The following is a 14,618-nucleotide window of genomic DNA, read 5'->3' as shown; positions in this document are numbered from 1 at the left end:
TGTAGAAAGGAGCTCGATCTCAAAGTTGATGAGATGAAAGCTGGAGATGTGACACATGACTTGAATTTGTGTTCTGTTCTTGTTACACCAGCTAATAGTGCTACTTGCTGCCAGGCTGTCGACTATACTGCTTTAATTAAGACCTCCTTCAGAATGCAGGGGTCATGCAAAATGAATGAAAACAGCATGCCAAATTCAGAGATGATGTACATTAGAGTAATTTACACTTCAATTAAACAGCACAATTTGCATAATAAGGGTCTGCAGTAAAGAGCTAGTAGCAGGGGTAGTAACCTAGATTTTACCTTAGGATTGTTTACACTTTTCTGCTCTGACCCCATCCTGTCATGTAGAAAGTATAGTGAATTATTCAAATAGCAGCTTCTATTAATCATCTCTCCTTACTAAGTCAACCAGCCACAGGCTTCAGAAGCAATGTTTTCCTATAAGTGTCTAATAGAAATAGCAAATTTTTTTTGTTCATCGGTTTTGGCAATATCACAGTAGAGGGAGACCTCCAAGTCCTTAACTAATAACTGCACTTAGAAAAAAAGAACCAGAACTGTAAGGCCATGAAACTATACTCAATGAGATTCCGGGGTAATAGAACAGAACTAATTCTCATGATGCGGCACATGCCATCCACAGCCCTTCTATCCTTTTAAGACATCATACCCAAGTGTAGGGACTTATCTGTTGGTGATATGAAAAGATCAGAATGACCACATTACAGTTTGTACAGATTTAAAAATCTTGAACGTACACTGAATGATGTCATTCAAAGGTTTATATGAACCTATAGTAATGAATGATCCAAACTAAAATTATTTACAAGCCGAATATTTAATGTCATAGTTTCCATCATGTCATGTAAGACTTCTCAAAGTTGCATAGTTACACCTGGTTTTAGGCAGCTGTTTAGCACAATATTTTTATCTAGGTTCCACCTGCTCTTTCCACTACACAGATACAATTATCTCAAGTGTGTTTTTCCTTCCTGTGTACCTTCTCCATGTTGTATCAACTGGAATCTACAGCAGTTGATGCAACAACTTATTTGCAAGGAGATGTTTCAGAGCAGCATAAACTGTGTATCATACAACAGAGCACACAAGAAGCTCCAGAAAAGGATTAAGTCTTTGCAGCAAGCACTGGCCAATGGCTCTGCTCTTTGGAGTCATCACTGTACTTTCCTTTCAGACCAGGAGACTTCAGATCTTGCCAGACTGGTAATAGCATTACAGAACACAAACATTGATTCATTGTCTTAGGTCACTACAAGGAATCTTTAAGAAAGCACTGAACACTGTTTCTCTTCCATTAAGTCAATAAAAATCTAATAATTCTAAATAGAGAAGGAACAGCAAAGTTATCGCTCTCAGTAAACTTTCAAAATGCCACACAATTTTTGAACTAATGATTTAGTATTTTGAAAATGGGGCCTAGGGGCCTTCTCAAAAACAAAAGAAATTTTTTAAAGTCCAGAATCAAAAAGTCCCTTCATGATGCGATTCACTGTGTCTTTTTCCTAATTACTGATGATCAGACAAAGTATCGCATCATGGATGGAGAAGGATACAAAGAGGCTCTTTCAGTCTCAGTTTATTTCAGGGCGATGGCGTGGCCAGAAAGAGGCCGAGCTTCTCCCCGAACTAGGTATTCAGGAGAAGGGAATGAGAGTGGCTTTGGCTAGCTGCCAATGGGATGAGGACACAGAGGGACTAGGATCAGCATACCGACCCCCGGTGGGTACAAGGACACAGGGGAAGGTCACAGGACCGGAAAGGAAGAGATGAACTGGGGTTTGCAGGAAGGAGGTTACAGGATCCTGATATAATTTCCTATACCTCAAATACTGAATTACAACACCTTCACTTTTCAGTTAGCCAATGCTAGAGCACAAATGTAAAGAGGAATTTCACCAATAAAGAAATAGCTTCATATTCTCCAAGCAGCAAATAAAAGCAATTATAGAAAATATATTTAAATGCCAAAAGATAATTCCAATAAGAAGATTTTTCATTTATCTGGTTTTGGAAATCTGCCATGGAATGGTTGCATTCACAAAGGGTAAGTGAGGAAAACAAGATTATTTTTAAAAACCTCTCTCATCTATTATTCTCAAAACCTACTCTTCTTATTTTCAATTCTCTTCCTAAAGCCTTTTTTATTAAAACTATTTTTAAATCTGCTTTGTACCTGAAGGGGAGACTCAAGTGAGTGATGTGCACTTTAAAAAGAAAAGTGGTTTGTCTTTTTCCTTAATCCTGACAACAATATACTCTCTCTTTATTTCAAACCATTATGATTTTTTTGTATGTTTTTTCCTTTATCTCTGACACTGATCTTGCTGTACAGTGTGTTCTTAAAAGTAATAGATTTGCACTGTGAAAAACATGAAAGTTTTACATCTACAGCTAAAAGTCATGCAGCAAGTTAAAAAAACCCCAACTCTTGAGAATAAAAGTGTGGAAGAAATTATTCACTTTCTATGAATGAAGACGTCTAGAATCACTCCTCATCCTCAAAATACTTTTGTAGGGAAAGTATTTTGGAAAGTACTTAATGTGTTTTTATTCCCAAAATTTTCTTGTAATCTTCTCTCATATATATATATGTATATATGTATATATATATATATATATATATATATATATATATACACGCTCTTTATATATAGCAGGAGCTACTGATGGTATAGACAGCCTGATTGATGTAACTGAGAGAACTTATAATTGCTCTGTCTTTATAACACCATTTCAGCATGTAGACATTTTCCTTTACTACTCCACATGTCAATATGAAGCCTTCTCTCTCCTTCACCTACTGGAGCAGCTAAGAAATATAAGATGATACTATAATATTTTTTGGCAGCCTCTCTGTTCTCCCTACATCCTAAGCAGCACCCATGAAAAAACCTGTCATTCCTCTGAGTGGGGAAAATCAGGAAAGGAACTACAATCTGAAAACAAAGTTCACCATTTCATCTACCCTCAGAAGAGACAAATATAGACTGAGAAATTATATTTTACAGCATTTTATAGATAGTGACTATCTAATTGTGTTCTTCTGAACCTCTTTTTAATTCTCTAAAAATTTTAATACAACTTTTATATACCCCCTGATACATTCAAAGTTACAAAAAAACACTTTCTTTCATTGCTGTTTTTTTTCTATATCTATTTTCTCTTGCTGAGATTACATGACTAATAGTTATGGGAATCTGGGATTCTCAAAATCTGTGTGGGATGTGCCACTAATTCTCTTAGTTTCCATTGCTATAAACAAAAAAAGTATCTAAATCTAAAAACAAAATGTACAGATGAACAGAAAAGATTCTTTAAGGAAACACAATACATGGAAAAATCCTAAAGTCATGCACCTGCATCTCTGAGCACTCTGTTGTGTATCCTATTCCATACATGAACTGCCTTACCAAAACTGACCTGGGCAAGGATAACTGTCCTTGTACCACCATTTTCAAATGGAAAAGGTAACATTTCCTTTTCCTTTTCAGACTTTTCTTTCCTTGTCCCACAAACCTCTCTGAGGACATCAGAAACATTGGGGATGTTTTTATAAATCTATGGCCTTTCCCACTCCTGAAGACTGGAAAGAGATTGTGTTTGATTGGAAAAGCTTATTTTGATTCATTTGCTTGTGTCACAATTCAGTCCATGACAAGTAGTGGGATTTCCCAATGACACCAAATTTTACAGTGCAAGTCCAACGATGATTTTTCATAGGAACTATCCCCTATTTTCTCACATTTTTTATCCAAATTATCATGGAAGAAAGGGAAGTCCAAGGATCCAGGGTAAAAAAAAAATAGACTGTCCAGTAAAAGACAAGTAGACTGAAATATCTCCCCAATGCCTCAAACAAAACTGTTCACAGAACTTAAACAAGATACTGCTTTCCATTTTTAAATGGAACTTTTCACGGGGAATTTTTTTTCAAGCCTGGAATGCAGAATATCTTGTTCCCTTGTGATAGACAGCAGCTGTCTATCACACTATGGCCTAAATCCACATATAGGCCTTTTTCACTCCTTGAACACCTGAGTGATCTCTTCTTGTTTGGAAGTCAAAGTTCAGTAAAAGCCACTATCAATTAAGCCTTTTGTTCCCATAGATACTGCTTTTGTTGACCAACAGATCAAATTATTTCACCTGAAAATTACCTATTTCACTGCCAGGATCTCAACAGGAGAACACTGCCAGCATAATTAGATGTTTTTTCAGAAAGCCAAAAGGGTCGAGTTATTGTCAATAATGTTAAAAAAAAAATGCATTTATTTCTCTGTCCATTTTCCAACTAACTTGAAGCAAAAAAATCTGTTGCAAAATTTTAGCAGGAAAAGAGAGAGACAATTAACCGGAAAACTGCAGCTTAATTAAGAAAAGAAGAAGAAACTGTCTGTTAAAACATAGTTCTTTTAAGGCACTCCTAAAGCTACATTTAGGAAGTAAATGAGCTGCCACACAATTACAGGGAGAAAATAGTACAATTATCACAGAGATAACTTGGGTGGACAGCCTACAATTTTTGACTATGTTAGATAGTATTAGTGAAAGAATAAATCACAAATGAACTGACATTAAGGGTCAAATGCAGTAATCAAGAGAAGCTTTAGGCCTTTCCCAGAAAACACTTAAATGGGCAGAATTCATAACAACTTCAATTACCAGTTCTAGCAATATTCTGTCTCTTATTTACTTTTTTCTCTTCTCTCTGCAGAAAACCACATTTCACACAGTGACAGAGGAAAAGTTAGCAGGTCCTTTTCATTCTGAGAAAAATTGTTTGCAATGTGTATTTTAAGTGTATGTATGACTTAGTATATATTTTTAGAAAAATCTTTTTTGAAAAGAAATCTTTTCACATGAAAAGCCAGTGGCCAACTAGAAAACTGTGCTGAAGTACAGCTGTATTTTATAGAAGTTAGTTCTGTATTGAATGGGCAGTTTCTTACTCTGAGTAAATCCAAACAGTCCTTATCACTGTGGTGCCAAAACATTTTACACAGGCTGAAAATCTCATGCTGCTTTTGTAAAAATGCACAGAATAAATTCATATTTTTAATGCATCTTTAGGAAAGACTTAACTACAGCAATTTTCAAAGCACTCTAGAAAACCTCCAAAATGCATGTTAAGACATGTAAAATAAAACACAAAGCAGGAAAAATACATTACCTTCTCCTCCCTTCTCCTAACTCACAAGTTACACAGTAAGCCAAGAAGGCACACATTTTTCAGTACTAGTAATGCTGAAGGTCTGTAAAAATTCTTTTAATGGAAGTTCATTTAAAGGCCATGAAAATTCTTCCAGAAATGTGCTTACCTCTTCCAGAGCAAGGTAAATTAGAATTTCCTTGGCATTTCTTAGTGCTTTCTTCAACTGACATTGGACACGAATGTGGATGTTCACACTTTTTCCCAGTCCATCCTTCTTTACAGTCACATCTTCCACAATTACACTGTCCATGACCTTTACAATGAATGCAATTCAAGATTAACCTCCATTCTGATGAGGTATAAAAACTCTTAATTGGATGAACTTTATCAAAGTTGGGGCTTCAATCAGTAATGAGATTGTTAAAAAAGTACAACCAATCCACTGCATCTACTTTTGTTTCTGAAAATAGCACTGGTCTACCATTCTATTTGAGCCATGTTCCCTTTTCTGTTTCTTTCCTTAAGAGATGTTTTGCCACTTAGCACATGATCTAATGCAAAAGGGTGGAACAGAGATTAAAAATATGCATTTCACCACTGTTTGGAAAAGTGGAATATCATAAGGCAATATTTAATTTATTTTTATGTTCTTTTTCTACCATGGTTGCAGCATATTCTCTAAGAAATATATCAATACCATTTTTTATCTACTTGCAATCAACATGCTCCACTAGAGACAAGCAATGTTGCATCAATTCCAAGCTTAAAATCAGTGCTTTCTACTAAACAGTGGTATACAAAAATTTAAAAATTGAAATATTGGATATAATCAATTCTCATTCCAACAGGACAGAGGGATGTGGTTTTTGGTATCTCACTGCATGTCTGACTATTCCCTGCATGTATATTTCCTCTATATAAATGCAAACATATGCAATTTTTCTTGAGCTTTTCTTAAGAAAAACTAAGGGAAAAAAAAAGATAATAGTCCTTCTCCTTTTTTATGATCTTTGCAAAAAGCATGGAGATTCAAAATGTTCCTGAGAAAAGCCTGAGAATCAGCAAAGCAACATTCCTTGCCACAAAATCAAAAATCTGTTTTCATAAGCTTGGGCAGCAGGTTAGATCTCTCTCAATTTTCACACAGTCATCATTCATTGGACACAGCACCAAAGCATTGCTCCAATGTCCACTTTTCTATCCATCTTCTTCTTGAAAACCATAGTAACAGAGATTTTTTTATCTCTAACCATACTTGCACTTTAGGACTAATTTATAAAACATATTAATTTATTAGTCCACAAGGAGAAAATGAGAGTAAGCAATCATTCTAGGAGTCATCAGATTACTTCCCATAATACAAGTCTTATTAATTTCACAAAATAACTTTTCCTTACATTAATATATTGTTTTCCTTGAAAAGGACTCCAGTCTTCCTCTTGTTTAGAGGATGAGTTTAGATTAAATTATTAGGAAGTAATTCTTTACTGTGGGGATGGTGAGGCTCTGGAACAAGCTGCAAGGGAAGCTGTGAATGCCCCACCCCTAGAAATATTCCAGGGAGGCCTGGATGGGAATTTGAGCTACCCAAAGTAGTGGAAAGGGTCCCTGCCCATGGAAGTGGTTGGAACTAGATCATTTTATGTTCCTTCCAACACAAACCATTCTGTGATCCTACAATTCTTTCCTTTGCTTTCATGTGTACCTGCTGACAGTTTATGAATTTGGTTTATGATCCCTGACCCAGATAGATACTTATGAGAGGATTATGTACTTTCATACAATAGTTCCTTTGCTAAAGACATGGCAAAGGAACTAATGAAATGTGTGAACACATGAATTTTCTTATGGAAGCATGTTTTCTTCCCATGTCAAGTCATGAAAGCTATTATCTCTTTAAATGAAGATAATCACTTTAATGTTGAGAAGACTTCTGAAAGACAATAATTCAGTAACTTTCTGAATAGCACTTCAGGAGTTAAAAGAAGGCATCCAGTTATCAATACTGTACTGTGAAACAATAGTCATCAATCCCTGTGAAGCTTCTGGAAGGAGCTGCCCTTGTGCATTGTTAAATCCACACATCAGGGCTCTCAATTCCTGTCATTTGTATTTTATTAAATGAACACAGATTTTCATTCAGTCACAGTAAAACTCCTTACATGAAAACAGGATTTCCTATAATTTCTCCATGCTACTCAGGACAAAGTGGCTTCCTGTCTCTACGTATTAGGCAGACAGAACAAGACAAGAAAATTTTGTATTATCTCTATTTGATGAAGGTTTTAAGAGAGATGGATTATTTTCCCTAATCTAACTAATCATTCTTGGATTCATCCCAAATCAATTTACAAATAATTGTGAGAAGCAATAAGGTTATTTTGCAGACACACCTAATGCATGTACACTTCATGCAATAAGTAAATTTATTTCACATAAGCAATTAAAAAACCTGTCCCACCACAATTCCTCTATTAAATCTTTGATTTAATTGCATATTCTGCCTGACTACCACAATAAACCGAAATTACAACTTGTGCATCTTTTCTATTTCTGAAACAAGACTAAACAGCAGGACTAGAAGACATTGTTCACACTGTTTCATGTGCAAATGGATTTTTCTATTTTAGGAATGTATACTTGGATGGCCAGCTAAGACTAAATTAGGTTTTTCTAAAACATAATGGAAAGTGAATGGATAAAAATAATTAGTACTAAAATTTTTGATGAGTAGATGGAAAAATAAAACTATACTTCAACTTGAGTTTTAGACACATCAAGCAAGCCATATGAGTCCCTCCTTTTATATCTCAGTTTTCCTCATTGACAGTTGTGTCTGTGTAATAAAGAACAATGTACCAGTCCTTAACCCAATGGCAAATGGCAATATCTTCCCCCAAGATCCTCCTTAACTGTCCTCTGCTTTCTTATAAGCATTACCATCCTGGGCAGCAGCAGCTATAAAGGCAATATTGTCCAGCAAAAGGGGAGTTCAAGCATGACTTTTTTCAGTTTTACAGCATTAGTTGTAGATGCCACAGGTTTACTTTAATCTGATTAGGTTTGAAACTCCTATTATTAGCTAGCAATTCCTCAATATGTATTTTTAGAAAGCCCAAACATAACAGTTGAGAAACTCTTCACTTTTTTTAACAGGCAAAGAAAAGGCTGAAAATTTTTATAGCATGCTGTTTTCAGCATTCTTTCTGTATTAAAGACAACTCCTATGATCTTTCTATGGGACATTTCTCACTCTAGGAATAGAAGGAAAATATACCACATCATTATTTTCCTTGATGTGACTGCATTCTTCCTATTATTAATTAGGCCAGACCAGATTTCTACAAGGATGCATTCAAGCTGACAACCTCCAATCTGCAAAGTCCCTTTGAAATCACTTTTGCAGAGTTCCTGTGTGTACAAATGACATGCTATGTATTGAACAAAGTCCTTCCCTCCTGCCTAGTATTAGCATCTTTATTAGTATCCATACAAAATTGCATGCAAGGTCTCCCTCAGAATCTTAGTTTTTGTTAGCTGATACATGGAACATCTAAACTGCAAACCATGGATGGATGGATGGATGTTAACTGTTTTGAATGTACTGCTCTGAAGTACAAGCAGAAGAAAAAGGAAGATGGATATGTCTAAGATGTACAGTCTGGGCTATAGCTACAGATGTGCAGCTGGGCCACACATTTGTATTTTTCAAGTATTGATACTCGTTCTCATATCAATTTGTATTCTCGAGAACTGTTTTTCATTGACTCATTTATTTACTCTTCCTTGAACTTCTTATTCTTGATTATCATCTCCCTGTCATATAAAATGAAATAACAAACACAGTCTGATCTAAGGAACTTTTAAATTCAAATTTCCCTAAGAAAGATATATCTATATTTTAAATTTTCAACCATTATGCAATTCATATTAGATTACACTGAACACAGGAGTATTAGAAGGGACATGGGGACCTAAAAGAATCTAATATTTACAGGATTTTGTTAAATGGCATGGGAAGAAAAAACCAAAACAGTATTATGTCTTAAATGAGAATTGGAGCACTAGGGAAGAGGAAGATCAGACCAGTTGGAAGGTGTTTTATAAAACTACACGTAAGTCCCCTTTATACACAAACCTTACCTGAACAGAAGTCATCAGAATATCTATCATACACTGCTTTGCAGTTTCTTTCATCACACTCACAAGTGTCTCCATGAATATCTCCCCAGTCACCAGTTGGGTCCACATCATGGCATGTACATTCTCCACATACACATGTGCCTAAAATTTAAAAAAAAACCACCAAAACAAAAAAACAACACAGTGATAGAAGATTAACGATGTCATTCAGAGCAATAGCACTTTGATTACAGGAATTTACATTTGTGAATTTTCAGCTCTCACAGAAATGCAGTTTCAAAGCTGTAAGTGACAATCATGAGCATGTGCTCATCTTGTATGATTTTAAACCTCCCATGATTATTTAGTAGCAATACTTTATACAAACAAATTGGTTTCCTGTTCATGTTTCTTTTTGCTCTTGAGCCTTGTTAGGAGTCAACAATAAAATGTAGCTCACGGAACAGTTGTACATCTTTGACATGGACAGTAATTTGCCCTGTCAGTAATGACAATAAAAATCAATTCTGTTTAAATGACTTGGGCTTGGGCACAGGGGATAATTAATGGTTGTTAAAGCATCAACATTTAAACAACAAGAGAATCCAAACTAACACAGCTGAAAATGTCTAGGAGGTCATTCTCTACCTAAGAAGAACAGCAGCACAGATCTACATGAAAGGATACTTCTCCACTTTTCCCAAGTCAATATTCAGGGCCACACTGTTGCTTGCAATTAGAAGAAATGTGAATATGACAGAAAACAAATTTGCATCTTTTACTAATATGCAGAGAATATGTGCCCTACTTATTTAGGAAAATCTGAAAAAAAAAACCCCAAAACCAACCAAACAAAAAAAGATATTTTCCTTATTCAGAAATCCAAATATGCTTGAGGGCAACACACTACTTTTTTTGAGATGCTAACAGACTTGTAGAACCAGCCTGACCTTACTGATGCATGCAGTACATTTCTTGCAGCGTGGCTTCACCTTCTGCTACTCTGCCAACACCTTTGTCATCTTATTTAGGTTACTCTAAACAACATAATGCATTTGAGGACAACAGGACAGGATGACTAAACAGTCCATGATATGGCACATTCTCTAATAAAAGGAGAAGGTCTACACAATCCAGCATGCATGACACAAACAGGAAGAGCTACAGACCTACATAATGCTACAAACCCTGAGACAGCCCTCGAGAAATGTGTGCCTAATTTTTTATAATTTCATAATTCAGTGACATTACTGAAGAAGGAAAAAAAACATCCAACCAACTAACTAACCAAAAGAGGAAATGCCTCTGGAGAGTGATTAATACTCCCTGAAACAACTTCAAAGTTAATTTAGATCAGCTGTCCTGAGTGTCAGAACGCAGAACATAATCTCACCAAAGTTTAAAAATCTAAATTTTCACATGTCTTAACTGGTTGACTAGATAGTGAAGGGGAAAAGATAAGAACAATTTATCCATCTTAGCACTGAAGGAGGGTGGGCAGCAAGGTTAGCCTTGATATTTCATTTTTAGAAGGCTCAAGACTGGCAAGATGAACTGTACTTATATCACAAGATGTATAAACAGAAAACTGGGTAAGTAGGACTAATTGGAGCAGAAATACTTTGTTGGAAAGCAACTTCACGTAGTCAGAAGCCTAAAAAATTCTTATTAAGATAAAAATCACAAATACATGAAAGCCTAAAGGCATGGGAGTATCACACAAATGTGCCTTTGTATTGGAGGTTGCAGCTACTCATAGTATCAGCTGTGTTATTCACACAATTTCTCCTATTGCAATGCCAACTTAAAAAAATAATCACATGTTAAAATTTCAAATTTGATTAAAAGCTTGCTTTGATGGAGAAATTCTTTGCCAATAAATTATTTTCTCAGTGCAAGAAAGCATCTCATGTGAAGACATTTTGATATCTATTATATCCAGAGCTACACAAAAATTTTATGCTGAAGTCCCGAGACTAAATGAGCCTACATGATCTCTGTATTTGAGCCAAACTTTCAATTTCCTCCTAATTATGAGAAGAGGGTTTTCTAAATGCTCTCAGGATGATTAGATGTTCAAAATACATCAGGTTTTGTCAGTAGAGATGTTTTTAAGAGAGGCACCTAAGTGCTTATGTACTACTATATCTATTCTGGACTATTGCCAAAAAAAAGCCTGTTTTTTTAATCCTTGTTCAGCAGCTCATGATAAGCAATCTTACTTTTTTTGTAGAGATTTTTTTTCTATTTTTTCCCCAAAATGGCAAAACTAGACAGAAGTCTAAGGTAAAATTCAAATTTCAAAACTGTGTGCCAATAAAAAATCATGTAGTTAGAAAAACTGTGTGAAGTCTACCTTTCCATTTCTATGCATGCCACAATATAGTTACTGAGCACTTCACAGGTATTTTTTTGGTTGTAGTGGAAAATAAATACCTCATGTTTTCATTTTGCCCATTACATTGTAGGCCATAAGTCTTCTTTAAGAGTGAACTGACATACAGTTCTGTGACCTTACAGCACCAATCCATTCAAAAATCTAGTAATATTTTATTTTGCAAGGTAGGTCTCTTACCAAAACAAATAAATACTAATAAAAAATTATCCTGCTGAATCTTACTACAAAAATAAAGAATGGGAACAACTTGAGTTTGCTTAATCAAGAAGTGGATGTTGATTTGTCTAAGACTTTACCTAAACACAGGTATCTACCCACTTGGAAGTGTATATCCAGAGCTGAAATAGGTGAGAACAAGTAGAAACTCTCAGCAATCAAAATCTACATCCTACTGTAGAGAACACATAGAGTAAAATAAAAGCCAACTATATAAATACGTGTAGAAGGTCCGTGCAAATGACACACCTCTGTTGCTGCAGATTTTGCCATCTGGAGATGTGCATCTTTTCTTGATCTCCCAGGGGGTGATGTCACACTGGAATTCACATTTATCTCCATGCCAACCAGCCTCACAGTAACAGTTTCCACAGTAACACTTTCCATGGCCTTAAGCCAAAACAAATTTTGTACAATGAGAAAGAGGCAAGTTTTTAAAAGGCATTAACAATTTAACTGTTTTGATCTTTTCTTTTAAAAACTTTTACTGCTAGACTCAGAATAGAAACAATTTATACACCATGTATGAATACATAAAACCAGACAAAAGACATCTTAACTACACTTATCCCCTCTGTTTTAGAACTGGTTTTCCTTTAATCATAGATTAAATCTAATCAATAAATGCTAACTGACATAATAATTTTTATAATTATAAACTTCCTTTTTTTTTATTTAGAGTTTAATTTTGAAATCTGTAATAGTTAAAATTTAAGCACAGCTTCACACATCAAGATAGGACACACACTTTGCATGTCTAAGAACACATTGTATGTTCTTGACTCCTCAGACAGTTGCAATAAAGACATCTTGATTTATTACACACCAGCTATGTTGTATATGGCTTCCCTTCTTCTTCCCCTGTGTCAAGATTTCAGAACATGGCTAAACCCGGTCATTAAAGACAAATTCTTTTAAAAATAAAACTTTCAGATGTTCATTTAACCAAATATACATACCCCAAAAAAGATGGTTGCATCATTCAAGCCTGGGAGAAACTAGTAGATTTTTACCTGCTAAGTATGTGTGCCATGTGTTTCATGGCAAAAAGTTTTTAAATTAAGTCGTTGCAATTCTTACTAATCCCAGAGCCAATAGTTAATTCTTTAATTGAAGAATCAAGTCAGGATCTTGTTCTTTCTTCCTTTGGGCTTAGTAGACCTGGCCACCTCTATCATAACCTGGTCAATTTATATTCTTAATTATCAAGACTGCAAATTGCTGAATACAATTTTTTCCTGTTTTTGCAACTACACATGGAATTTTCATTACATGACATTCATTACATCATTCATTACATGGTTAAATGTCAAACAAACCCCAATTAATTAGATAATTAAACAACAAAGACAATGAATAATTATTATGAAAAGATCTTTCATGAACAGTAGCAAAAATAAAAGGAAAAATGCTAAAGGAGTGTAATAATCTGATCTAGAGGCAATTTCCACAGATTAAAATATCAATACTTCATTCTTCACTCACATTTTTGTATCCTCAAATAAATATTAATTAAATGATAAAATTTGCCTCTTGCTCTTGGCAGGGAAAAAAAAAATCACTCCCTTAGAGTAAAAAGCCTTAGTTTAAAGAAAAGATCCTGACCAGAATTTAATTTGCTAGAAGATATGATGCTTTTTAAAAAATAAGCTGAAACTTGACTCCAAAGTCAAATAAAAAGTAATAGTCAACTGACTGATAAAATCCCAACTGAAGTTGGAAAAGCTTAACACATCTTTGCAAATTCTCCTTTCCTAAGAACTCATTTGCTTAAAAAATGCAGTGCCCTGGTGCAAATATTAAAATGCATGTCACCTATATCTCAACATGGCATTGATTTTTTTTCCCCAGGATAAAATCCCAGCTCAAAGTTGAGGAAAGCATGTGCCTTTGACCTTCAGTTCATGAGCTGTCATATGCATTTCTTTTGCATAAGGCCTGCTTCAAGAAAAGATTTTGTATTGTAGAGGTTTGTTAAAAAAATAAAGCAATATACAATACTCATAAGTAGTGTGCATAAACTTTTCAGCTTACAACAACCCAACCAAGCCAAGACTCCAAAACTTCCGTGAGGTATCATGGTTTTTATATTGATCAATCACTGACTTTAAAAACTTGAATCTACCGACATCTTTTGTCTCTTTATATCAGCATATTTTGAACTTTCAAAACTTTTTTTAAGCTTTATACACAGATGCATTGGGTCTTTTGGGCAATACGGGGTGAGTGGATGAGACAACAGAAAACAAAATCTAAGAAAAAGCTAACAATATAAACCAGCAGCAAAACACACGTGAGGAATAAAAACCAAAGCAGACATATGAATAGTCAAGGAGCAGATTGGAACACTCTTGTGGGCATATGGACACAATCTGCATGTGTGTAGCTTGAACAATGTTTTTAGCACCTTCCAGCTCAAGCACAAGCCTCCATCACAACACAGAAAACAGCATCTATAAGGCCAAAAATGGTGTGTGTTGCACAATATTTAGCTGCCAGGTTCCTGCCTTATAATGACATGAAAGAACACTTTGAATTTTGATTGCTTTTCTATCTATCAGCAAAGTTCATTCCATCTTACTTTCTTGCCTTTCCTATTTCCTTACTCATTCCTTTCTTTTCTTATGTTCCTACTTCTGAGTTATCATCCTACATTTACTCCTGATATTTTTAATTTTTGCTTCCTTGACAACCTTCCTAATAA

The 14,618-nt window shown here is 35.0% G+C and overlaps 1 protein-coding gene across 1 annotated transcript in view; it reads right to left on the bottom strand.

Moving 5' to 3' along the window:
* The window catches only part of ITGBL1 (integrin subunit beta like 1), a 123,368-nt gene that overhangs the window by 52,655 nt on the left and 56,095 nt on the right, over positions 1 to 14,618 (bottom strand). The window contains exons 5-7 of the mRNA XM_056500989.1: positions 12,164 to 12,304; positions 9,322 to 9,462; positions 5,345 to 5,491 (exon numbers count right to left, since the gene is read on the bottom strand). Coding sequence (XP_056356964.1) covers positions 5,345 to 5,491; positions 9,322 to 9,462; positions 12,164 to 12,304 — 429 coding nt within the window. The remainder of the gene's footprint in view (positions 1 to 5,344; positions 5,492 to 9,321; positions 9,463 to 12,163; positions 12,305 to 14,618) is intronic.

Source organism: Oenanthe melanoleuca, chromosome 1 (assembly GCF_029582105.1).
Source record: "Oenanthe melanoleuca isolate GR-GAL-2019-014 chromosome 1, OMel1.0, whole genome shotgun sequence".
NCBI lineage: Eukaryota > Metazoa > Chordata > Aves > Passeriformes > Muscicapidae > Oenanthe > Oenanthe melanoleuca.
The sequence above is the reverse complement of the archived record's forward strand: the minus strand, read 5'-3'. Positions and strand labels throughout refer to the sequence as shown.